At 41.2% G+C, this 27,554-nt stretch overlaps 1 protein-coding gene across 3 annotated transcripts in view; it reads left to right on the top strand.

The window, feature by feature from the left end:
* ATL2 (atlastin GTPase 2) overlaps positions 1 to 27,554 on the top strand; it is a 29,648-nt gene that overhangs the window by 639 nt on the left and 1,455 nt on the right. For all 3 annotated transcript variants that reach the window (XM_079968735.1, XM_079968733.1, XM_079968734.1), the window contains exons 2-12: positions 13,994 to 14,253; positions 15,687 to 15,821; positions 16,795 to 16,899; positions 18,065 to 18,115; positions 19,554 to 19,610; positions 20,202 to 20,294; positions 20,518 to 20,656; positions 21,678 to 21,805; positions 23,027 to 23,083; positions 24,001 to 24,072; positions 25,126 to 25,557. In XM_079968735.1, coding sequence (XP_079824861.1) covers positions 13,994 to 14,253; positions 15,687 to 15,821; positions 16,795 to 16,899; positions 18,065 to 18,115; positions 19,554 to 19,610; positions 20,202 to 20,294; positions 20,518 to 20,656; positions 21,678 to 21,805; positions 23,027 to 23,083; positions 24,001 to 24,072; positions 25,126 to 25,557 — 1,529 coding nt within the window. The remainder of the gene's footprint in view (positions 1 to 13,993; positions 14,254 to 15,686; positions 15,822 to 16,794; positions 16,900 to 18,064; positions 18,116 to 19,553; positions 19,611 to 20,201; positions 20,295 to 20,517; positions 20,657 to 21,677; positions 21,806 to 23,026; positions 23,084 to 24,000; positions 24,073 to 25,125; positions 25,558 to 27,554) is intronic.

The raw sequence follows: 27,554 nt of genomic DNA, 5'->3' as shown, positions 1-27,554 counted from the left end.
GGAAGGAGAGTCCGTGGGTATATTAGGCGGGTCAGGGAGGAGGCGGGTGACACAGCGTGGCTGGTGCGTGGAGGGGAAGGATCTGTAGGATCTCTCGTGGATTAGGAATCGCTACGATAGGCCCCACTCTTCTCCCCCACCCCTTTAGAGAAGAGAGAATGTGTGTGTGTGTCTGTGTCTTAAGACACACACACACACAGCAGTGCCTCGGAGGCATGTTGTGTTGCAAGCTCTGGCGGGTGTACAGAGCCGGGTGGAAAGAGCCAGTGCCCCACGTGGTAGAGGCTAGCTGGTCTGCGGGGCATGGGAGTTTGTGGCCTCCTTCCCGAATGCTTCTGGAGCAAAGTGGAGGATTTGCTCATAAGAAGGTGTCTTATACCAAGGCAGACCCCTGAACCTTTTAGCTCCGTGTTGTCTTCACCAGACTTCAGGTTTTTTGTGGAGCTGCTGCTTTACTGGACTCCTGAGATCCACCATATGGAGCCAAGGACAAAATAGCGGAGGTGGTGGGGTCAGCCTGCTCCCAGAGTTAATGAGCATACTTGATTCATGCTCAGTCCAGGGATTTGTTTTCAGAACTAGAACTGAGCTCACAGTTCAGATGCACAAATATTTGCTCTTGGTTTTCCTCCCAAGCTTTATTCGGCTTGGCTGCCTGATTTAGAGAAGGAGAGAATATAAACAACTGGGAGCTGGAATTCTTGCTGATCTCCTGTTATTCACTTCAGTTTATATTCTGCCCACTCCTGGTCTACACTTACTGGCAGCTATGCTCCAGAGCATGACTCCCAAAACATGACTCTGTCTCAGCTCTACCTGGAAATGTCAGGTTTGAATCTTGCAGGTTCTACATTCAGAACATATGCTCAGCTATTATCTGTGCCCCTCCTTCATGACTTCAAGGTTGAATAGGTGAATAGTTTGGTTATGTGGATCACATAACTAAGACTTTTGAGGTATGATGTTAGACTTTTTTCAGTGTCTACAGTGATATGGGGAAATGTGTAGATCACAACAGTGTTAGACTGTAGAGCTAATGTATATCAAATGTTAAGTTCTATATGCAAAATATGTCATAGTGGAGATTTTCAGTTGCTAGTGTTAGGAGGAAAGGTACTATAGCAGAGCTTCACAGGTGTAAGGTACTAACTTCATGATTATGAATGAGGAGATCTGTTTCTGGCTGGTGCTTGGGAGCCGTGATTGGTAGTTTTGGATGCAGTGTTGCATGGAGAAATGTCTGATTGCAATGTTCACAGCTTGTATACTGTGACCTACTTCTTAACAAAAGTAATTTCTCTTCTTTCACTCCTGCTTTTCCTACCATGGAAAAGAATCTCAGTTATGCTGTTGTATACAGCTAGTTCTTGCAACTTGCCCAAACTAGCAATTGCATGTCTTTGGTGCATCTGAAAAGTTGTGTGGGGGCGGGGGGAGAAATATGAAATCAAACTGATAACCGGAGACCTTATTTTCCCCTCTAATGTGGTCCAAATTGGCAAATGCCCAAGAAGTCTTGCTTTTGTGTACATCATGTGATAAACTTGTATGCAGGTTTGTTGCCAAACCACTAGGGGGATTTGCTTGTATAATGCTTGTTCCACTTCTTTCCATAAATAAACCTGGCAAATGATAGTGCTTTGACACCATTATGTGTGTAACTTAGAAATATTTAAATAAAGTCTCTCTTCAGGGGAAATTCTGTTCTGTTGGAAAGCTAATGGAAACAAATCTGTTAAATAATTGGTGACATCTATAGTAGCTGGCTTATTTTAACACTTAAAGCTAAGCATGAAACTGAATTAATCAACCCCTTTTCTGGAAAAGTTATTTTTCTTACAAACTTTTCTAAAAGTGTGTGCAGTTTACCCAAAATAAAGCCTTTGGAAGTCTTAGTGTATGAACACATTCAGAGCTACAGGTATGTGTGTACATTCTGTAACTAGTGCCACACAGGTAAAAAAGCAAATTCAAGGGCTTGGAAGGGTAAGTAAGGTGTGACTGTAGACTTATGGAGAGCTTACATGAGTAAGCATCTCTGGAACTCAGTAGAAATGCTTCTGAATAAATTGAATTCCACACTTGAGGCCAGGAATCTGTTTGGCAATCATATCGTGGAAGGGCATGAAGTGAAACCTCTTCCAATGGCAAAGTTTTCTGGCACATCCAAAATGAGGGGGCCATTGTCACTTGACTGGTTCAGTACTTTAGAGGCATGTGGAAGTGGTGAGAAGTGTATGCAGCTTTAAAGTTTCAAGTGTAAAGCTAACCCTTTATTTCCTCCTGCTTTTTCTGCATGTGCCAGATGACACTGAATGGAGGTTTATTGCAAAATTTAGTGAAAACTTGTTGGTTCCCTAGTAAAACATGTATAGGCACATACTGTACTACATATTTGTTCATCTTGGGTACCTAGCATTCTAACACCTTATCCCAACATACAGATGTTGTCACCAGGCAAAATGTCCAGTGTTGTATACCTCTAGCAATCTTGCTTAAAGTTGCTGGATGGGGTACTTTATGGGTTCATCATGTCACAATTAATAGCGAAAATGTTTTGAGATAGAATTTTAAACTAACTTTTGTGTCCATTAGTTTCTATTAAATTTAATTTTAAACTAGTTCCTAAGTGGTATATCTGCACTACAGTTGTGGCTTCCTGTAACACCCATACACTTAAAAGTTCTAACCTTCATCTGTGAGCATATCACCTAGTTTTTAATTAAAAATGAAACAAAAACTTCTTCCTTGTTTACAGCAGTTAAAAAGCATCAGACTTGCTTTCTAAAGCTCCAGTCTGAAGAACCTGCAATTTATTGTTTTTCTTCTGGAATTAGTTCCTTATATTATCAAAAGCTGCTGCTTGAAGTCATTCAGAGTTATTTGGGTGGCTTGTTAAAGGGTGCTTCTGGAATGAAGGCATCAGAAATCTTGCATTCACAGTGCTTGTAATTGAGCCATACGGGTTGGGGTCTTACACAAGATGTGAATGCATTTACTTCTCTCGAATGACCTAATCTCAAGTGTTGGCAAACCAACAACTTCTGATGAGGGTGTACCAGCAGGTGTCAGCTGTGTGTTACGGAACCCTTGCATGAGGGGTACAAATGTCGGTTAACTCTTCACTGCTAAACTTTTAGCTGTAACTCTTTGCTACCATGTACTGGTAGACTTGTAAATTCTCTTCTCTCTCCCCTCCCCATATAGGGCAGGAGTCACCTAATAAACCGTATCAGCGAAAGCCCTGCGCAAGGACCTCTGCTTGCGCAGCAGGACTTTCCCAGCCCACTGTCCCCCCAAATTGGCTCTAAGTTGGTTGGGAGAGCCCCCCAGGACTGAGGGAGAGAAGGCTCATTCTACCTGGCAAACTGATAAGCTTGTGCAGGTGGAACATTTTTATAGCATGACTTGAATTTTACTCATTAACTTGTTTACAGATACATCTTCTAGCGATGGGAATAGTAATTGACAGATAATCCAGTTGCTTGTCTGGTTCATATATAACTCTAAAGTCAGACTTCTCCAGATGTCTTGCATCAGCCCCAGCCAACATGGCTGATGATCAAGGATGATGGAAGTTGTGGTCCAAAGCATCTAGATTCTGGAGGGCATCACATTAGATATCACTGGTTTAGTGTTATATCAGGTGTTGGGAACCTTAGGCACAGGAGCCAAATACAGCCCCCAGGCTTCTCTTATCTGGCCTTTCGTTATGCCTTCAGGTGCTTTTGTGTGACTTGACTGTGCCTTTGAATTATAATGCTGCCTGTCTGGATGGAGAGATGTGTCGAAACCTGACTTTTGCGTGAAGGGAATATAACAAGCAGGGATAGGGAATCTTTGTGATTCTGTGGATGTTGTTGGACTCCACCTTGTGGCATGGCCAGTGGTCATGGATTGTGGGTGCTGTAGTTCAGCAGCATCTAGAACAGCTCCAGCCAGCAGGGGTAATGGTCAGGGATAATGGGAGTTGTAGTTCAAAACATCTGGAATGCACCATGTTGGCTATTCCTGATCTAGAGTTCCTTATCCTAGTGCAAAGAGAAAAGGCACATCAATTGCTGTACTCACTTGCCCTGGTCCTACCCACTGTATGTAGCCCTTGAAAGGCTGCCCCAAAGAAAGCATGACACTTGGGCTGAAAAAGGCTTCCCATCTCTGTGCTACATGGACATGCTTCAGTAAACTCCCATGGAGTGTCAAGCATACACAGGTGCACACATACACATAAAGGTAAAGGTAAAGGTACCCCTGCCCGTACGGGCCAGTCTTGACAGACTCTGGGGTTGTGCGCCCATCTCACTCAAGAGGCCGGGGGCCAGCGCTGTCCGGAGACACTTCCGGGTCACGTGGCCAGCGTGACATCGCTGCTCTGGCCAGAGCCAGAGCCAGAGCCAGAGCCGCACACGGAAACGCCGTTTACCTTCCCGCTGGTAAGCGGTCCCTATTTATCTACTTGCACCCGGAGGTGCTTTCGAACTGCTAGGTTGGCAGGCGCTGGGACCGAGCAGCGGGAGCGCACCCCGCCGCAGGGATTCGAACCGCCGACCTTTCGATCGGCACACATACACATACCTCTCCTCTAATGTGGCCAGGATGAGGACTACTTTCCAAAGGTACATTCAGTCTCAAAAAAACCTTGGCTTAGCATTGCATGTGAATCAACAATCCTGGTTTTAAACAATCAGTAGTTGCTAAATGAGCAAACATCGAAACATGGGTCATGAAGCTGTCTTGTTTACCTAACCATTGCTTTAAAGCAAGATTCTTGCTTTGCATGTAATTCTAAACTGAGATTCTTTGAAATTAAAAGTAAATATCAGCAGGGAAAAGATGGAGCATATTAGTTTCGACATTTCACTTGATCCCGCTGAATCTGCTAAATTATGATTTAGTGCTTTTGTCAGTAGGAAAGCTAATCATAGTTTAGGTTACAGTCTGGTTTTGGATGAGGCTGCACTATCCTTGAAGTTTGGGAATGCACCTGGACTCAGCCTTTCTCTTTGATGGCTATGGACACACTAGTGCTACTAGTGTTACTTTACCACTGATCTCTGGATAACCAGTTTTCATGCTGATCTTAACAGCATGAGAGGCAAAATAGAACCGGAAGATACTTCATATGACAGTGGCCATCTTCAGTCCCAGCACCACTCACCTCATCACTCCTTCCCAACAAGGACAATCACAAAGTCATGTCCCTACCCTATCCTGGCCAGGCTATCCAGAATAATGCCACAGGCAACATTAACAGCCATTGAGAGGTCCAGCAGAACCAGCAGTTACTGGTGTAGGTCATCTACCAGAGATTCAGGGAATAGGCTCTCTTCATACCCAGTCACCGGTACAGGCAACAACTGTTTTTCATGGGGAGTGCATTCCTGTCCCCCATGCACATTGCCGGAGCACATGTAAGCCCACAATGCCTCCTTTTCCAGTCACTTCCCGTTGTGGCGATCACGCATTCTTTTAATGCATGCAAAACAGGAGTTGCCTGTACAGACAAATTCATGGTGTATCAATGGCTGCTAGCTATGATGGCCAAGTTCTCCTAACACTGTTGGAGACAGTATGCCTCTGAATACCAGTTGGTGGAAAGAGTGCCGTTTTACCTGGGCCCTGATTGTGGCCTTCCTGTAGGCTTTTGAATGACCACTGTGAGAACAGGATGCTGGACTAGATGGACCTCTGGTCTGATGCAGCAGGGGTCTTCTTTTCCACCCATTCCTTTTTAAAAAAACACATTTTCCATTAATTTTTATTTAATTATATGCAAGCAACATGTAACAAAGCACTATAAATTTTCTTTATGAACAATATTTGTATAAACAATTCTGTTTAAAATGCCCCGGCTGTCAATCACCATACATATATACATCAATATATCAATTAGTTACAGATTATTTCAGAATTGTCTAATAGTTTTATTTATAAATGGGTTAAACTACAGAGCCTAGGACTTGCCGATCAGAAGGTCGGTGGTTCAAATCCCCACAACGGGGTGAGCTCCCGTTGCTTGGTCCCAGCTCCTGCCAACCTAGCAGTTCGAAAGCACGTCTAAGTGCAAGTAGATAAATAGGTACCGCTCTGGCGGGAAGGTAAACGGCGTTTCCGTGCACTGCTCTGGTTTGCCAGAAGCAGCTTAGTCATGCTGGCTACATGACCCGGAAGCTGTACGCCGGCTCCCTTGGCCAATAAAGCGAGATGAGCGCCGCAACCCCAGAGTCGTCCGTGACTGGACCTAATGGTCAGGGGTCCCTTTACCTTTACCTATTGCTCCAGCAGAGCTCTTCTTATGTGCAGCAACCTATAGATAAGTCTGGACCTAGATCTACTGCTTGGTATACAGCAGGGAGTGCCTTATTTCTGCTTAGCTTGGTGTGTCTGCTGTACCTTTTTTCTGGGAATGATAGATGTAGACCAGGCATCCCCAAACTTGGCCCTCCAGCTGTTTTGGGACTATCATTCCCATCATCCCTGACCACTGGTCCTGTTCGCTAGGGATGATGGGAGTTGTAGTCCCAAAACAGCTGGAGGGCCGAGTTTGGGGATGCCTGATGTAGCCATTGGGTGAAACTGGGTTGCATTAATATAAAATTACTGCGATGCAAGTTATGTGTGCCTGCCTTTGCCCAGAAGTTAATTATCCAAAATGCAGTGACAGGCCTCCTGACATTAAGGAGGTGTAGGTGTTGCCATTATGCTTCCAGGCCTATTTCAAAAAACTGGTACCTGCCTTTAAGCCTTTCTTGCATAGATCACCTGCTCCCTCCAGCATAATACATCACATGGGAGGATCGAGATCCTAGGGCATTTGCTGAAGTGTCACTGCTGTCCTATAATTTCCTACCCAGCATAGTCTGATAGAGTGTCGGCTTGGCAATCTTTTGAACTCCTCAGGTGAGCTTTTGGGGCTTTGGCTTACTGAGCTGCTGAAGGATGTTTATTGTTTTATTGTCAGAAACCTATTATAAGCTAGTTTGGGTACCATTTTGAATTTGGTGTGCATTCCTGCCATTTAGGCATGTTTCTAGTGTCTGATAATAAACACGGCAAGACAACACGTTGAAAAACAAGTTAGGGTCAGTTCACTAGGTCAGCAAACTAGAAATGCCATGCAAGTACAGCAGCTAGAGTAGTGATTGCTGCTAAATGAAAGTCACAAACTGTACCCTCAAGGGAGGAATGGATTTGTAAATTAAATGAATACTTAGCTTTTGTTATGGGTTAAGGGGCTACTTGTGCGTAAATGGTTGAGTTCTCAACTCATGCAATCAGTTTCTAAAAACTCTCCCAGACCGCGGAGCCATGGGTGCATGGCTACCTCAATCGCTGGCAGAATCCGTCAGTGGGCGCTTCCGGAATTTACGCCAACATAAGAGTTCCTTAACGGAAACTCTCCTTCTGGATTCTCTGCGTGACAGTTTCCTGCGCGGAGTAGGTGTCCCCAGCGGAGGTCCTGAAACCTCTCCCCTGTTCTCACTGGAAGTATCTTGGAGCCATCCCTCCGACTGAGTTTCTGCGGGAACTCTCTCTCTCCCCCTGCTGGTTCCTTCCTCAGCATCCGAGGGTCTCCTAGCCTCCTTGAGCCCTTCCACCACCTGACTCTCTGATGGTAGTTCCCTGACAGCTTTGGCAAAATTAACAGCTATTATAAGAAATCAGTCGAATCCAAAATTAAAAAAGGAGTGGAAATGTTTTGATGAATATATGGGAAAATATTGATCAAAAAAAGATATGCTAATATGCCTAGATTAAAATGTAAAGTATCTGAGGGAAGGTAAATTAGTAAGGAAGGATAATAAGAATACATAGAAGATTTGAGAAGATTGTAGAATGCAAAGATAAATGTAATCTCAGAATGTAGAGGAAATCGAGTGGGGGTGGAGGGAAGGACAAAAAAATATTACATTTGATTGATGATTTGAATGATAAATATATGTGGGGATGGGGACGATGTGGGGATGGCTTTGGTATATTTGCATTGTGATGTAATATAGAAAAAAACCAATAAAAAATGAAGAAATACCATGCATTCTATCTACTTGTGTTCACCACTGCTTCCAATAAGCTTTCCAGAAAGAGGAAAAATGGCAAGAACTAGCATTTGTTTTTGAAGCTTTAGGAATACAGCACCATTTCCATAAAGATTTATATACATGCTGGGTTTGGGTAATGTAATTACACAGCAACATAATACTTCCAGTTGTCCAATCATTGGGATATTTGAGAAATCTTGAGCCTAAACTTTGAATATTCCATACCAGAGGCTACAAATTGGAAGGGATACATTAAATTCTTTCCAGACTTATTTTTAAAAAGCTACTAAAAATGCCAAAATACTTAAATAGTTACAACTGTTTAAATGCTACTGCCCAACATCAGCCAACCAACTTGTATGTTCAAGGGGTGCAGTAATCAGACCTGACCAGGTTCTGTTTGTTTGTTTGCTTGACCCAAATTGCAGGCTTATGCATTTTGGTGATAATAAATAAGCTTGATTGTACAATGTGTTCTTACTTAAAGATGTAAAGAGACTTCTGTTGGTCATACAACATACTGAGTTCCATATGCTGTGACTAGTAGTAGATCAAGTCCATGCTCTTGTTTTTCAGCTGCTATGAAAAGCTGGTCAGTAACTGTCAATTGATCCTTGTTATATAAGCCAGACATTTTCTGAGGAAACATTAGCTAGTTACTTGCTATAGTAACATATGAACTTTTGATCTTGGCTGTAATATCTAATCTAGGGATGACCAGCTGAGAGCCTGTAGGCATGATGTAGTCCCAAAGCAATTTATCTGGCCCCTGGTCAGGGTAACATTTCCCATTCTGTAACTTGGGTATTCTTGAGGTGGGAAATGTATATACATGTAGATGTATAACACTTAAAATATATATTTGCAACTCAACTTTTATACTGCCAAGGAGAATAATCCAGCACCCTTTGTTATGCAGAGTAGAAGAGTACAAGACCACACAGCTGGATTCAGTAGATGATTAGAATGGGATACAGGACTTGTCTGTCGTTGCATCCAGTAAGGCCAATTCATGACATTTTTTTCACTTTTTAAAAACAAAAGCAGCTTTAAAATTGGTGTGTTGATTTCACAGGTTATGAGTCGCAGTGATGGACTTGCTGCAAGCAAACAAATTTAAACTTAACCCAGACAAGATAGAGATGGTATTGGTCAGTAGAGCTGTCTTGGGCATAGTTTAAGAGGGTAGCACTTGCTTTGAAAATGCAGGTTTAGAGTTTGGATGTGCCCCTGGTTTTATGCTTAACCATGGCTGCTTGTGCCAGATAACTTTTGCCTAGCTCAAGCTCATGTTGCAACTGTGCCTGTTCTTGGAAGCTGCAGATCTCACCAAGATAACATGTGGCTTAGTTCCATCAAGTTAAAGTCAGTTACTAGACCAGATGAAGTTTTATTTTTTAACTGATTGTTCTTTATCTACTTTCCTCATATGGCTCAAGCAAATATTCTTCAAATTAAATGAAACAGCAGCTCCATACTTTTAACATTACAAAATAAAAATGATCCATGTTTAATGTAAACATTACTTTTTCTATTATCTGCTGACTATTTGCATTCTTTCTCTGAGCACACACACTCCACAAGTACCACTTGGTGGTGCAAATTTTATCGTCTCAGCCTGTGGCTTCTTGTCTAGAGATCAAAGGGGACTTTTCAGTGGTGGCACCCTTGCTCGAAGGTCCCCCTTTGGAAATTGTGTTAGTACCGACATTACTGGCATTCAGGTGCCTGGTGAAAACCTGGTTGTTCAAGACTTTGGTTATTAGCACCACTGTTATTTAATATTGTTGATATTTTGTTTTTATTACATTTTTTTCTGGCATATGTGTGTTAAACTAAAACTCTGTCATTTTATTGATTTTTAAATCTGTCCCGCTGTGAGATCCTAGGGTGTTGACTGGGATACAAATAGTCTAATAAATAAAATGGCCCCAGTAATATGATTAGATTGCATTTATTAAATGTGTGTGTTGTTTAACACAGAAAGATGTCTCTAGGCAACTTTCCATATGGATAAAATATATAATACCAAAAAATAACTTTTAAATAACCAACATTAATAAACAATTATACAACCACTGGCTAAAGAACAAACTCTGAAATATTAACTGTTTCCACTGTCACTGCAGATATATGAGCAGTTGAAATGGATCTAATCTATCCTGTCAAATGTTCTTTTTTACTGTTAAATACTATGAAAAGTGGGGGAAGAAGGGGATAACGCCTCCTAGCAAAAGTCATGAAACTGTGAAATATTTCTGTGTCTTCAGCTGTTTCAGAACCATTTCTGTGACAGTTTTGTCCAACCTGTCTAACTCTGACTGTTAGTCATAAAGACTCCTGGCTGCTCTGGGAAAGTGTAGCAATGGCGTATTTAAATTGGCCAGAATATACAGGCTTTTAGGTCAGGGTACCATCTTACGTAAACAGCACTTCATCCCACTTGAATAGCTGAGACCGTGTTCCAATATCATTCTGATTTGCTGTTAAATTGTGCTACGTCCTGCTGAAGGTCTCAGGTTGCTTAAAATGTTTCATGATTTGTTCAGTTCTGTCTAATACGCTGACAGGTCCAGTAACAACAGTGTTGGGGAGTGACTCATTAGTGTTTAAGTTGTGGACTAGCGTTTAGAAAATGGCAGGAGGAGATGACTGGTTATTGTGGGATGCTGTCTTGGAAGAATAATATTGAGTCTTCAGTATCCTTGGGCTAAGAAATGATTTATTTTAAAGGTACTAGCAGCGCCATATTTCAACTATTCTGTAATGTAGATATTTTCTAGCATGCAACTGGATCCAGGTAGAGGAAAGGGATCTAGTGTTGCTTTCTTGTTGGACTCTGGCCAAAAAGTAGTAGGATAAAGATGAGATACTTAAGGTGTGTTTGAAAGTGTGTCAGAAGTGGCCATAATCCATGCAGCAGGGATGCTTAAATTTGGCAACCTGAAAATTAATACAGATCCAATAAGAGGGAGATCACTTATTTGTGCCGCTGAGAAAATTGGTGGGGAAGATGCTAAGTGCATATAGATAAGACTCCTGATAATAGCATATCAGTGTGACCATTTAAAGAATTCTATTGGGATACCTCTGACATGTTTAAAAACACTTATTATAAGAGTAGCACTCCCTAAGCTATAGAAACTGTGGTCCTTTCTACTCACTACTTTGAATTTTTTTTGGTGTTTCATCTCCATTGCTAGGAACATTGTCTATTGAACTTACTAGCTGTTCTGTTCTGAGACCTGTCACCTGATACATAGGGGGTTCCTAATCAAAGCAGTTTCTAATCAGACTTGTGGAACAACTACTTAGTTTTCAGTTTGTAAGAAATCTGCAGGGAAGCAGAGTCCAAAAGATAGTATGAATAATGCTTGCACTACTGCGATAAAAGCTGCAATTTGGTGACTACTTGTATGTACCTAGTTAAAGTAAAAACCTGGGTAGATAAGACATGGTTTCCTATTTCAGATACATTTTTTGGTTATTTGAGGAGTTTTGTTGCTAAATTTGGATCTTTATCGGAAGGTTTTTTTTTATCTTCTAGAGATCAGTAATACAGCACTGGTTATAATTGGACCTTAAAAGTGGGAGGAAGGGGATGCTGATGGAAATTCTAAATATTTTTCTGCAGCATGAATGAATAATTATCAGAAGCAGGTCACCCAAAAATGCCCATGGTAACATCAAACTGTTGGTGCCAGAGAACTGCTGTGTTCAGTTGTAGTTGAGATCCATTAATAGTCATTGGCACAGAACTACAGGCTGTGGAATGTAGTGCATTCCTTGTCGGTTTGTCAGGAAGACAGCCAATAAAACACATCTTCCAAGGTAGTGTTCTAATTGTTTTTCTAAAAATGTTTCCATTTAAACAGTTAAATTTTTCTTGAAATATTTGCATAGTAATAGCAGAATTAGGTTTCATACTGAAAATCTATTGTGCAAGAGATTAATAGACCCTCAATCCATTTCAGCTGACAGCAAAAAAAGACAAAAAAGACCATGATTTGTATGTGGTGTGTTTTAAGTAACCCCCCCCCAAAAAAAAAACCCCCAATTTTTTCAAGTGGAGGAAACAGTATACAAGCTGCATGACTAAACTCCTGGCTCATCTCAGGCAATCCAAAATCAGCTGTTGTGGAATTTGAAAAGTGAATTCTTCATGTTTAGTTCAGCAAACCCCCTTGAGTTCCTTAAACACAGAGTGATGTCCAACTAAGCCACACTCTGTGTAGACATATTGAAATAAATGGACTTGAGCCCATTGATTTCAGTGGGCCTACTTGGAGTATGATTAAGATTGGATATTATTCACCACTAACATCTACTAATGCAACATCCAGATAAGTGTTGACTTCCTCTTCTGAGAGCTGTCTTGTAGACAAATGGTGCTAACCAAATGTGGTGTTTTGCTTTGGCAAACAGGATTTACCCTTCCCTTCTTCCCTTAATGCCCACCCAAAATTTGCTCTAGAACATTGGGTGACCCTCTGTATGTGGTGAGGCGTAGAAGACATGGAAATCATATTGTGTCTGCTGGCATGTCATTGGATCTTGCCCAAATACTCTTCTAATTTTAATATGTAATCTGAATTGCTTCCTTTGTGGGGTGAAGGTTTGAGTAAACATTTGGTATGTGCCCAAATGAATGGAATGGTGTCATATCTAACAATAGTTCATTGTGGTTCTATAGATTGATTTTAGACATTTTCTTAACAAATGCTGTTCTGTATTTCTCCTTCACAGAAAACTTTATGCATGCATTTCTCTGTTTAAATCTGAAGTGTTGGACTTTGTAGGTTATGCAAGTGTCAACATGTATCTTGCACACAAAGTCTTAATTCAGCACAATTCAAGAATTAGGGAAGTCATTCAGGTTAAAACTGTTTGCTAACTTCAGTTCAGCTGTGCTACAGTGTTGCAGTACCAGAGCATGTGGACAACCATTTCTCACTAATATTTGGCATTCCATCATTTGAAAAATAAGACTTTAGAGCCGTCTTGCCCCCAAATGGCAACTAGACATTCCATTTTGGTGCCTGCAACCCTGGTTTAAGGAGCCATTTGACTCCTAGCTTATATATCTGAATTTCAAACACTGGCACTAATAGCCACTATGTTTAGAAGAGAACAAGAACCCAGGAAAAAAAAATTAGGAATTTGCACCGTTCAGAATAAAATAATTCCTTTTCTAAAACTGCAGAGAGAGAATTTTAATACATTCACAGGCACAGTGGGATAAAACCAGGACACTACGATGAGTTTTGTCCTTCTACTATAAGTTGATGCAGGGCTAGAAGGAAGAAGCGTGCTTTCTGAATGTTCCATGCCAGGAAGGAGAAAGTTGGCCATCAATGAGAGCAGGTTTGTGGTTCTGGCTTTGGAACAGAAGGTTCTGTTGCATTCCATTTAGTTCATTGGTTCTTCAACCGGTAAATTGGGTCTCAGTCTGACCCAAGATGGAGCACAACAAAACTACTACCTTTCAAATATATGGTAAGAAATTTAAGAAGTGGATTCTCAAATGTGTGTTTAGGGTAAAAGTGGGTCCCAGGTCTGAAAAGTTTGAAAGCTACTGATGTAATTCAGCTAGACGGAGAACTACTATATAGTTTTCTTTAATATTGACAACAAGACTATCAGGTGTTCTATATTGTGGTTTGGTTAGTTTTGTGGCTTAACACAGAATTAAAATGCATATGAGCTTACTTGGTAAACAGAGCCTGTAAAGTTGCTTCCCAGGTTGAAAATATATTTTCTAGACTTGCTGTGGTAAGCGGGAGGGAAAAGGTAATTTTGCTGAAGGGGCAGCTGTTCTGAGATGACTTACCAAGTTTTCATTCCTAGTGATAAGAAACCTATGTTCCATTTCACTTAATGTATAGATGAACATAATTGGTCTAACAGAAGTTGGAAACAGAATGTATCTAATGTTAAAAAAAATTATTTCCTAGGGGAAAACTTTGTGGACGCAGAAGAGAACGCCCTTTTGGATACTGATGAAGAGGTGGTTCCAGAGAAGCCACGCCCAATACAAATTGTTCTTGCCCATGAAGACGATCATAACTTTGAACTGGATGAGTCAGCATTGGAGAGAATTTTGCTTCAGGAACACATAAGAGATCTCAATATAGTAGTTGTTTCTGTAGCTGGTGCATTCCGTAAAGGCAAATCTTTTCTCTTGGACTTTATGCTTAGGTATATGTACAACAAGGTGAGTAGCTTAAAGCACACCAGCTTGAAAATTCAAACTTGTTTGAATGCAAGTCTGTTTTACTGAAAACATTTACATCCTGCTCTTTAACTGGAAATTTTAAGGTATTTGATTCTTAGGGTTCATTGTAATGCATTCCTAAATAAAACTTTTAAAACCCCAGTTTGTTTTTAAACTCTTGTGGCTTCGACCGAGTGATCTAATATTGACTTTGGAAGTAAAAGGCATAATTATTTTGGAATAAATTAGTTTGGTATAAGTGGTTTTTCAGAGAATATCATGCAGAATATGGCCTATGTCCAGCGAGTACTTTGCAGTAGTGGAAAACAACCACACCTGCAGGATTATTAGCTAATTTCTGTCTGTAGATCCACTAAAACACTAAAATACTGAGGAGGGAGGAAAACTGGCAAAAATCAGTTGCCTTGCCTTCTGAGCTGAAACACTGCTATGCTAAGGAAGCATTGGGTACAAACATGGGTGACCAAGCAGTGCCTTTATCAGAAGGCGCTCAGGAGGAGCTCAGTGATAGAGGGACACTACTTGCATCTCTTGATGTTCTAGTCTAGGCATCTCTGCAGCTGAGAGAGTCACGCAGCAGTTCTGGAAAGAACACTAGTACTAACCATGACCTCTTAGATTGCTATGAGCTCATCAAAGACATGATGGGAGAGTTGCTTAGGAATACATGCAGATAGGTTAGACTTATTCAGTGTGGCCGCACTTGTACAGAGAGCCACTTTGGAATTCCCTGCATCTTGTTTAAAAGAGGGGTGTGTGTGTGTGTATGCAAGCCTTTACTGATTGATAGAGCTGAAATGGATGGGTTTGTATAAAAAACAGCATGCAGATTCTTGCACAGTTAACATTATTCGTGATAGTGACCCAAGCCATACTCGTGTGTAGCCTATAGAAATCAATAGGTATTACTTAAATCCATTGATTTAAATGGGTTTATTTTGTGTATAACTAACATTGAATATTGCCTTATGCATTGTGAAGCTGGTTCCCTGGTTATATTAAAGCGTAGATATATTAAAGGGTAGGGCAGAATACTTTAACAATGTGCTCGGCAAGTGCTGACAAAAGCCAAAAAAATGGAACACCGTTACAAGATTTTATGGGAACATAATATGAATAGAAATGCAAATAAGATTACGTGGTATCTTAACTCAGCAGGATCTTTCTTTACAGGTTCTATAAATGTAGAAAGCTTGTACTGTCCTTGAAGTAACATGGGGGGGAAACCAAGAATTGTGTTCTTTGAGAGCAGTCACTTTAACTTCCGACTGGTATTGAAAACTCCGCAAAACTGTAACATTCATTTTTTGATTGAAATAAGATTTCCCCCTGACTAGTTATTTTAAGTGTTCTAATGTAAGATTACCTAGAACCTCTTAACGCACTGAATAAGTATGTGACTCCTGTTACAGGAATCATCAACTTGGATAGGTGGAAGCCAAGAGCCTTTGACTGGGTTTACATGGAGAGGAGGGTGTGAGAGAGAAACAACTGGAATTCAGATCTGGAGTGAAGTGTTCGTAATTCCCAAGCCTGATGGGACAAAGGTATTACTTCAAATAGCTGGCAGATCTTTACTGTCTGAAGTATGTTGGATTACTGTGTGACTGTGACAAACCTTAGCTCTCTCCTCAAGAGTTACCGTATTTTTCGCTCTATAGGACCATAGGAGGGAGAGAACAGGAAAAAAAATTTTTTTCCTTGTTCTCCCCCTCAAAAACTAGGTGCGTTCAAGAGCAGGTCGGGGAACAGCGCAAAGGCTGCCCACAGCCTTGCCGCTGCCCCCGAGCTTGTGGGGCATGGCAATGGGGCCCTCTCGCTCTCCATGCTTCAGTGAAAGCCTGCATTCGCTCCATAGGACGCACACATTTCCCCTTCATTTTTGGAGTGGAAAAAGTGTGTCCTATAGAGTGAAAAATACGGTAAATAATTTTTGTAAATCACTTTGAGGGGTTGGTTTTTTGTTTCTTTTGCAATCAAGTGGCATATAAACATTATGAAATAAATAATATTAGCTTAATATATTTTATATTTTTACCATGTTTTCTGCATATCTTATTTCCTGCCACTTTGAAAAAAAATGCTGCCATTTTGTAAAGTTGAAACAAGATACGCAGACAACTTGTTACTGAATGTCAGTTGCATGAAGCTGAAAAGGTAATCTTGAAGCTTACCTGTTTATGACTTGAACAGTGTGTGCAATAGCCCCACCCCCACCCCCCAGAAGTAGGGCCATATTTAGAATCTAGTTCAGATCCTGGTTCAGTCTAGTGCATAAACATGTTGTATAAAAAAACCAAAGTGCAACAGAGTGAAAGGTGGCTGGGTTACTTGGCCAGTCCTTAGGCTGCCAATAAAGCAGTCTCTGGCTGGTGGAATATATCTTACGACAGCCAAATTGAGGTAATTGAGATGGCTTAATAGAAGACAGCTAGGATAGCTTAAGTTTTTAGCATAGAGATGTCAGAACTGCCTGTTTAGTAATTTTGCTTCTTCTTTTTAATGGCAATGCTCCTCTAGGTTGCAGTATTGCTAATGGATACCCAAGGTGCCTTTGATAGCCAATCAACTATCAAAGACTGTGCAACTGTATTTGCTTTGAGCACCATGACAAGTTCGGTCCAGGTAAGGACCAGTGTTTAAAACTGAGATATGAAAGCTAGGAGCTAAATGGCACCTTAAGCCTAGGTTATGGGCGCCACAACAGAATGTCTAGGCATGCTTTTTTAATAAAATGAATAAAAGCTGAAAATGAATGAACCACAGCTAAAATATTATGTTCATTTTTCACATGGTCTATTAGTCCTCTCCCTGTCCACCCACCTAATATTATTAAGAGTGTCTCTTCTCCAGTCTTCGGAGTAGCTGGAAATGCGGAGGTAGAAAAAGGTCTTCTTTTCCTTCCACTCTGCAGTTTTAATCTGAAATCTTAGGCGCAGTACTACACCCAGAGCTCAGAAACTGCTTGCGCTAATGAAATTCCTCGTCGCAAAATGCTCCTAGAACAATGGGAGTTTCGAACACCTCTAAGGATATATGTTTTTCAAAGTGGTGGTAGCCTCTAAATATCCTCAGGCTACAGCTTCAGAATGCACAGTCTGAAGCCATATGACACAGCAGCTTTGCTTTAAAGCTAAACAGTTTTAGATCTGGTCAGTGATTGTGAACCCTCAGTAAGATTTTTAGAACAGTGTCACCAGTATTTTGGAAAACTGTTCCTATGAAGGCAGACATTGACAATTTTGGTATTTCAATGCCTATTGAAAATAGTTTTAGTTTTGCCAAACGATTTTAGAGAATTAATTTGATTCGGCATTGGTTCTGTTTTACAATTTTATGTTTTAAACAGAATCATATATTTGCTGAAAAAAGGAGCAGGAAAGTGCCTTAGCACTCACTAAAAGTAGAAGGAATCCTCACCATTGCTAAGCTGGGGAATGTACTGAAGAGCACTGACATGCCCAACCACATAATACCTAGCAACAGGGCACCCAAATCCCGTTGGTTTTGATTCCTTATTTCTGTGGCCGTCACAGGTTAGCATTTATTACTTTTTGACACAAGGCAACTTGAGAAAGTTGACGTGATCATGCTAGCGTTTGCTTTGCTTTAAAAACTCCTTTTTTTACTTCTGATGTGAAGCATTATGATTTAGGACAGTGTGACCCCAATCCTGATTGTTAGTTTGGGTAGTAACTCACTCAGTGCTGCAGTGCTGGTGTATTTTTTAATAGGAAAATGTATAAAATCTGTTGCAGAAATGTAAAAAAACTAATAACATGTTTTCTAGGTGTACAATTTATCACAGAACATTCAAGAAGATGATCTTCAGCATTTGCAGGTAAATATGTCCATAAACAATGACGATCTCCCACTAAGGAACATGACTGTAGAACTTGGATTATAATTAGTGTTGAGTTGAGTGTTGAGCTGTTAATGGGACAGGTCAGAATTCTTGGGGGGGGAAACATTCATGTAAGCAGAATCTGGCAAACTTCCTTTAGTAGCTGATCTCAAGGAGTGCTGTTTTGGAATGTAGCTGCTACTAGAAGTAGGAAGAGTGATGGGATGTTAAAAGACCTGATGTGCACATAGGACACGGCACAGAATGCTTAAGGTCATGGCAATTACATTGTGATGGGCTCCCCGCCCTTTACTTCTGAGATATTTGTCTTCATTTTTTTTTTAAGTATACTGATCATAAAAAAATAAAATGAAATATTACTTGGCTTCTATGCAGTTCTAAGCAGCTATGGAATTTTTGTCCAAATTGGCTCTGCTAAATTTGGGCTCCTGTTGGAAAATACTATGATGATTCAGCAGAAGGATGCTAGGTTTGAAGAATGAAATTATTTGGTTGGTAGAGCTGCTTGGTGAAAGAGTAATGGAAGCATCAGGATCTTGCCGCTAAAAGATTATCTTTCTGGTTTTGAGATAGTTTTGAAGTCGGACAGCATGGGTCAAAAGTAACCTTGACATAGATAATATGGGAAGGTGGGCACTGCCGGTACATACCGCTAGAAGATAAAGAATTGGTAAATATTCAGATTGGAGCACAATTTTTAGAGCTGCCTATGATACAAGCTAGTCAATTTATTTTTCAGTTATCAGCTTTAAAGGGAGGTGTTCCCAGACATGCTGAACATTGTGACCTCAAATGGCTAATGCAGCAGTTTTTCATTTTCTTTTCAGAAAGGAGAAATATTGTATAGTATAATGTATTTATAGTAGTCATTTTATTGCCACAATTGGCAAAAGTAGGTTGGCTCCTATTAAACAGAGGATTACTGTTGAGTCACAAGACAGTGGAAGTAGGCAAAAAGTTGTTTAGTACTGCAGGCCTTATTAATGGATTGGAATACAGTTGTACTATGGTTCTCAAACGTCTTGCGACTTGAACATTTTGCCTCCCGAACGCCGCAAACCCAGAAGTGAGTGTTCTGGTTTGCGAACGTTTTTTGGAAGCCGAATGTCTGACGTAGCTTCCATAGCTTCCGATTAAGTGCAGGAAGCTCCTGCAGCCAATCGGAAGCCGCACCTTGGTTTTCAAATGTTTTCAGAAGTCAAATGGACTTCGGCAACAGATTCTGTTCGAGAACCAAGGTATAACTGTATATTGCTTTCCTTTGTATTATAAGCTTGGTCAGTGCAAGCACCTAACAATGATGAATAATGACTTGAAATCCAGTATTGGGCTACTTTAATATCTGTCTGAGCATGTGTTGCAGTACTGTTTGTTTCTGTACTCTCGATGCATGCTTAATGGCTTCGTTTTATAGTTGTTTACAGAGTACGGAAGGCTAGCTATGGAAGAAATTTATCAAAAGCCATTTCAGGTAATAGCATGATTATATTGGTCATAGTTAATTAATTTTTGCATGTATATTTAACATCTTAGGGCAGTTTCACACATTACAGTAGAATCCAGTAAGCATTAATCATAGCATATACCAACTTCAGCAAAACATTTAAGGCGGCTACATAGTTCCTAACTTTACACATCGATAGTATGTGTAGATCAGGGCAGCCATATTTTCCCTGGGCTCCATCACATGTTTCATGGTGATTGTGTGTAAGTTGTCCAAGCCATAATGGGTAAAGGTTCCTCTCAAAGTTCATATAGTGTTGGCTCAGTCTGCTATAAAGCTATTGGCCTTAACAGACTTGTTGATGGTAGCCAAAAGCCATTTTTTTGTGACTAAACCTTGTGCACATTAAGCAGTGATGGTACACATGGCAAAGCAGTTGGTGTATAATTTTTATGGAAAGGCCGAGGTTAAACTATGGCTTCCATGGTGGCATTTTCAGGCTACTTGTGTTTTGGGGATTAAAATCCTACTTGTTCAGCTTCTGAGTATTTCTAGTTATGCATGTTCTTCTGTTGGCCAGGGCAACAGTTAACAGTTACTTTTGTCTTTTTCATATAGACACTAATGTTCTTAATTAGAGACTGGAGCTATCCTTATGAACATCCATATGGCTTAGTTGGAGGAAAACAATTCCTAGAAAAACGGTTACAGGTAAGCTATGACCAGCAGTAAATCCTTAGTAAGAAAGACCATGTTCCTAAACAAACGAGAACTTGGTTCATGAGAGCTTCACTACATAGAACCTAAAAGCAATTGTTTTGGATTAGGTCAGCTTTAATATTCTCTGTAATAAAATAATACTAAACTGTGGTGCCAGAAGGATGTATAACATCTCTGATAAGATTGTGTTGTGAAAAATGTGTATTGCTTGTAGGTTAAGGTGCACCAGCACGAAGAGCTGCAGAATGTAAGGAAGCACATTCACTCATGTTTCAGTAACCTTGGCTGTTTCCTATTGCCACATCCTGGTCTTAAAGTTGCAACAAACCCAAGCTTTGATGGGCGGCTAAACGGTATGAGGTTTTTCATTTGTATTCCTGCTTTAATAGATTACTGATTTGAATCTGTATTCAAGTGCAAATCCACTGAAGGTGGTAGATGAAGTGCACATAATTCTAAAATTTAGTACGGATGAGCTCTGATATATAGAGTAATATGCTTATTGGAGAAGGAGATGTTAGTATAAATTCTGTTTGAATGCTGTAGTCAAATATTCAGCTGATGGGTGTTGGGGGGGCACTAGTGTATATATTTGAAATGTATTTTATACGCTGCTGACAACAGTGAATGGGATGTTTGATTGAAACTTACACAGTAATGAAAGTGAAGTAGGGGAAACAAAGCCAAACTGTTGCCAACATGGTTTCCCATTACATCTGAACTGGGCTTTTGTTTTGAGAAACTTACTATACTAGAACTGTATAGGCATGCTAGCTGCGGGGTGGGGTGGGGAAGCTTCAACAGACTCTGGACATGCTTGAAAAACAGCAGCTGCCTATCATTGCATATTTTTAATGCTGTATTTTTATTTATATTCTTTCTGATGGGCATACATAGAAACTCTTACACACACCTGAAGCAATGTTTATATTTCACTGATAAGCTTTTGCTCACTTCTTCTGTGCTTGGAATAGAGCGCCCAGCAAAGTAGCCATCAGCCAGGGCATGTATTAGGCGACTGAATTTTTTTATGTGAGTATTTGTTAGAGAACTAAGATCTAACATTCACAGCATTTTAGAAATAAACTGGGACAATAAAGATCTTGTGTTTCTGATTCAAGAACACAAATCGATGACAGTGCTGCTGTTGCTGCTCTGGTTTTTGGATAGCCTTGTTATAAAGGACTGGCAATCTTTCAATGAAACAACCTTCAGCATTGGCTAAGGTTTTAAGGTTTTTCTTTCTTTTTGGATATCCAATTATTGAGTTGGGGTGTTTCACATCATGTTAAGCCGCCACTGACTCTGGAGAGAAGGAGTGTCTTGTTAATTGCGGCAAAATTGCAACTCCTTTTCTGTGACTGATTCCACTAGACATTGATGACGACTTTAAGAGTGAGCTACGGAATCTGGTTCCATTGCTGCTTGCTCCTGAAAACCTGGTAGAGAAAGAGATCAGTGGCTCGAAGGTGACATGTAGAGATCTTGTGCAATATTTCAAGGTAGGCAAATACTTGTGATCATTGATCAGTTCTTTAAAATAGCGAACCTATTGTAAGCCCTTCAGCTTGTAGGCCAAAGTCCTGTTAAGTGACAGAGACCCATTGAAATACAGTAGTGTGCAATTTCTGCACATTGTGGCTAGCATAATCAAAGGCATGGCTGTTTTTTGGTCATAAAGCTTAGTTATTTTTTCTGTTCTGTTAACTATGCTCTTGCTAGAGAAAAGAAGCTTTTTGCAGCTATATGGCCCCAATTTTCAGTTGAGACTTTCAATGTTGTTTCCTTTCCTGGCTCTTCCAGCATTAAACTAACTCTTTGCTATACAGTGGTGCCCCACAAGACGAACGCCTCACAAGATGGAAAACCTGCTAGACGAAAGGGTTTTCTGTTTTGGAGGCGCTTCGCAAAACGAATTTCCCTATGGGCTTGCTTCGCAAGACGAAAATGTCTTGCGAGTTCCTGCGGGGTTTCCCCCCCTTTCCCCCCCTTTTCCCAAGCCCTAAGCCGCTTATCAGCTGATCCGCTAAAAGCCACTAAACCGTTAATAGCGCTAATCTGCTAAGCTGTCAATGGGCTTGCTTCGCAAGACGAAAAAACCGCTATATGAAGAGCCTCACAGAACGGATTAATTTCGTCTTGCGAGGCACCACTGTATGGGCAACTTCACTCATCCCAGGTTGCCTCATATCTCATTAGGCTGTTTTGCTCTTTATGATGCAAAGTGGTTTCCAGTTTCCCCTGGAGTGATGCAGGTACACCGTCCAGGGCCTTAATCTGCAAACTCCTGTTCTTGAAGTAGTAGTCTCCTGCTCTGGCTGGTGGTTGCAGTGTGTTTTGTACCAAAGAGTAGGCAATCACATCTGATTTGTCATCACCCAAAGTTGGCATATGTGGGGCAGCATGGAGTCTACTTGTCCTTGAACTGTATTGCTGCACCCATCTATTGGTGCAGAGCGCTACCAAAAAGCACACCCAACAAAATGATCCTAGGAAAACCACCTTTAATTATGGTTATGCTTCCCTACAGCATGGTGGTTGTTCAGTGAATCCAATCTTCAACATTGCTTAAAAAGTATAACATTTAATATTGGTGGACATGATAGACCACCTTAATCCAGTAAGTTATATTATTTAATGGAACTTGAATTTTGGGCGTTGTGTTTAAAATCTGCTTTTCCAGTCGATTGAAACTAGACAGTAAAACCTTGCTTTGTTTTTAGGCTTATATTAAAATCTATCAAGGAGAGGAGCTGCCTCACCCTAAGTCAATGCTTCAGGTAAAGTTTTGTACACTTCCATCTCTAAAGGTATCTGATGCCAAGAGTGTTAAATGCAAATCAGCCCAGCTGATGGTCAGAGGCTGTATGCTTGTGAATAAAACTGCTGGAAACTGCAAGAGGGGACAGTGCTGTTGTGCTCAAGTCCTGCTTGCAGGTTTCTCATAGGCCTCTGGTTGGCGACTGGGAGAACAGAATGCTGGACTTAGATAAGCCATTGGCCTGATCCTGCAGTTTCTTTTTGTGTTCTTATACTATGTTAATGGAGACATTTCAAGATTTGGGGATTGAAATCCCAGATCAGTAAATTTGTGCCTCAGATGGGGGCATGCCCTGCTCCAGAGAAGAAATAACTGGGAGCCCACTTTAAACTCCCAATTGTTCATTTGAAGCCCCACCCTTGCCTGCCCCACACCCAATGTTACGTATGAGGGAGGCCCTGCAAGCCAAGTTTGTCCCATGGGTCAGAGGTTTCCCACCTAGATGCTGAAATGGAAGCTTTATGCATACAAAGGTTAAATGTCAGCGTGACAAACCAAAGTGTACACTGATTCTGCACATAGCCAACTTGTGCTGTCAGATAAACCGAGATTAAATGGGTCTTTCCCATCTAGTACCTTGACGTGCCTTTCTTCGGTGTGGGTTTCTCGTAAAGCAGTGTTTTTTGGGATTCTCTTTCTGGTAACTGCAGCAGACTAGCCCAAAAAACTGTTTTAAGATTGCCAAGCAATTCTGTCCAAGAGCTGACATCAGAGGGTGGGTGTTGCAAGTAATGATTCAGGAGTTTAGGGTATGAAAATATGGTAAGAATACATTCATTTGGTATTCAGATCACAAATATGGAAACTATGACACAAATGAAACTTCTCCAAGCTGTTTAGTGTCACTTGTTATGCTTTTTTTTTTTTAAACTTAAGGCAACAGCAGAAGCCAACAACCTTGCTGCAGTAGCTGGAGCAAAAGATACTTACAACAAAGGAATGGAGCAGGTATTGATGTGAATGGACGATATGTTGCATGCTTTTAGTTTAATCTAAGAACTGCTCTGCACTGGGTAGATGTTTGAGCTTAGATCTCATAAACCAAGAGTAGGTAGATCAAGATCTACCAATAAATCTCTGAGTGATTTGCAGTGGATTGTCAAGGATGTTTGAGAAAGGCACACCCTGTTCCTTAATTCTGAATACAGACACCGTGAGCTACTTCTTTGCACCTGGTTCCAGTATATAAATAAATCAAAGTCTGAGCTGTGGTGTTGCCTGCTTCTCAGACGTTTTACTTTTTATTTGCAAATTGAACACAGAAAAGGAAGTGGGGGAAATATTAAAGGGGGTGGGGAATAATGCCGCTCAAATGTACCTGAATATACCAAGATTAATGTTAGTGCAGAGAAACTTTCAAATTGTGATGTTGAGGTTTGAGGGAGGTAACGGGGACAGCTGGTAAGGAAGACTGATTCCGCAGCATGGTCGCTTAAGCATGGATGTTATGCCTGCATCAGCCCTCGGATGAATTGCTTAAGCTAGTACACTGGAAGGATCGTGAATGGCTCTGGAGCTGTTATGTGGTGCTATATATATAAAGGCGATGTAAAATTAACACATTAATGCCCTTTGGTTGCCCTTGCTCCACATGCGTCAGTCTGATTTAGGCACAAGCAGCCGTCTTTCCGAAGGTGATGCTGGAGAGCTACTACATTTTTTAAAAGGAGCAGTGAAGGGAAGCTTCCTCCTTCACCTCCTTTTTTTTATTTATTTAAACTTATTCTGCCTTTTCTGCAAAGGTATGCATGGTTCTCTGCCTCTCACTTGTCCTCGCAACCTTGTGAGATAGGCTGGTCTTGAGGGATAGTGACTGGTTCAAGGTAATCCAGTGAGCTTTGTAGCCGAGCGAGGATTTGAACCTGGATCTTCCCAGTCCTTGTCCAATAGAATAAACACTGCACCTGAATAAACTTTCACCTGTAGCCCTCGTACCCCTATAACGCTAGGCGATTTCTAACATAATGCAAGCTAATAGGTCGATTCTGCTTATTCCAACAGGTTTGTGGAGGAGATAAGCCTTATATTGCTCCTGCAGACTTAGAGCGAAAGCACCTAGATCTAAAAGAGCTTGCCATAAAACAGTTCCGTTCTGTGAAAAAGATGGGAGGTGAGGATTTCTGTCGCCGTTACCAGGACCAGCTTGATGAAGAGCTCGACGAAGTCTATGCAAACTTTGTGAAGCACAACGATGGCAAGAACCTCTTCTATGCTGCCCGTACCCCTGCTACTCTCTTTGCTGTTATGTTTGCCATGTACATAATCTCAGGACTGACTGGCTTCCTTGGAATGAACTCCATAGCTACCCTATGTAACCTTGTAATGGGGGTCGCTCTTGTCTCCCTTTGTACTTGGGCATACGTTAAATACTCTGGGGAATTCAGAGAAGTTGGAACACTCATTGATCAGATGGCTGAGCTACTATGGGATCAGGTGGGTACCTTTGATCTAAAAGTTTTCCTTCCAGAAGAAACTTGCCAACTTTGCTGTTCTTGAGCAGTAGTTGGTCTAAATGCCCCTCCTGCAAGAACGAAGAACAAACACCAGAAATAAATCACTAGAGAATGAACCTGGTGGAAATAGCCTTTGAAATCCACCCAGAATATTTTTAGTACCTCCGTGCCCAAACATACAACCAGATTTTGAAAATCCCTAGAAGGCAGAGGTAGTAATGTAAGTTCATCTCCCTTTGTGTGTGTCCATAAAAGGCACAGGTTTGGTTTATACTCTTAAAAAGTAAGTAAGAACTGTCTTTCCAAAGACAGATCCTAGCAGTTCTGATTCCATATTTGGTTGTCATAACACTGAATGGAAATTTCATGGAAGTTGAGCTTGAGTACATTATAGGACCGTCTGCTGTAGCATACGTTGGCTTGTTTACTTGCACACTAAAATTGCTCGTTCATAAAATGATCAGTTCTTAAAGACTGGTATACAGACTAAGTGCATAAACATGTCAGCAGGAGATTTGGAATTGGAATGTGACAAGCAGAAAGCTTTAATTAGGCACATGGTAGGAGGTTTTTCATTAAAATTCCTATTGTGTAGGGGAAGGACTATGAGCCATCAATGGCTGGCCACATCAAGGTATGTATGCACTTCAGCAAAGGGTTTCTGAGTTCTTTGTTCAAAAAGATTTTCACATGAATTCTTCTTGATTAAACCTGAACAAAAGAATTGTGCTCTGCTGCAACAGCTTCCAAGACATTTGAGAGTGCCTTCTCATCAACTAATTAATTGTTCCCTTAGCACAATCCTTTGCATGTTTTATCTGAGGTGAGTCCCACTGTGTTCAGTAGGGCTTACTCTTAGTAAAGTGTGTTTCAGAGTGTAGCCTTAATCTGAAACTAGAGATGGGAGGAATCTTGAATTGTAAATATGTAAAGAATGAACCACAAACACACCATGTGTAGCCCACCATTGGCTCTGATTTTGTACTTTGTGGCTTTTCATGTACACATGTTGAGTCCCCTCATTATTTAACCTAGGTTAGACTTGGCCTAAGAGTCATTTTTTTCTACTGAGTCCTGTTGCATGACTAAAAGGATGCCCTTATATTGCCACCTGCTGGCTAACTGGAATTTTGCAGTCAGGAGCAGCCGCAGGTCCACTTCTTTTAGAAGTGTAAGAGTAGGGAGGTTGCTCCGAGCTTTTATAGAACTAGCATGTTACCCCCCACAAACAACTTTTATAAGATTTGGGTACTGAATATCACAAAGGTGTAGAAAGAGCACAAGAGCCCTGATTTATTCCAGTATCCTGAGCGACCAACCAGCTACCAAAGATACATGATTCAAGCAGTCCTGTTGTGGTCCAGCTACAGTTCTGTTTGTAGACAATATAGTAGAAACCTCTGTAGCCCATGTGCTAAATGAACACCCCTTCTGCTGCAGCTGGAGACCTTACCTTTACTGATGGGGCTTGGAAATAAAGGGTTGTATAGGTGGCGCTGTGGGTTAAAGCCTCAGCGCCTAGGGCTTGCCGATCGAAAGGTCGGCGGTTCGAATCCCTGCGGCGGGGTGCGCTCCCGCTGCTCGGTCCCAGCGCCTGCCAACCTAGCAGTTCGAAAGCACCTCCGGGTGCAAGTAGATAAATAGGGACTGCTTACCGGCGGGAAGGTAAACGGCGTTTCCGTGTGCGGCTCTGGCTCTGGCCAGAGCAGCGATGTCACGCTGGCCACGTGACCCGGAAGTGTCTCCGGACAGCGCTGGCCCCTGGCCTCTTAAGTGAGATGGGCGCACAACCCCAGAGTCTGTCAAGACTGGCCCGTACGGGCAGGGGTACCTTTACCTTTTTTATCCAATAGTGGCTTTGTCCTAGCAGAATGGGACACCCTGCACTTTGGGGGACCCTCCAAAACAGCTTGCAGTATGGCTGGATGGGCCGTGGCAGGATTGGGATCTCTAGAAAATTGGGTGCCCCAGCTTCCA

This window comes from Podarcis cretensis (assembly GCF_951804945.1).
Source record: "Podarcis cretensis genome assembly, chromosome: 3".
NCBI classification, from domain to species: Eukaryota; Metazoa; Chordata; class Lepidosauria; order Squamata; family Lacertidae; genus Podarcis; species Podarcis cretensis.
The sequence above is the reverse complement of the archived record's forward strand: the minus strand, read 5'-3'. Positions and strand labels throughout refer to the sequence as shown.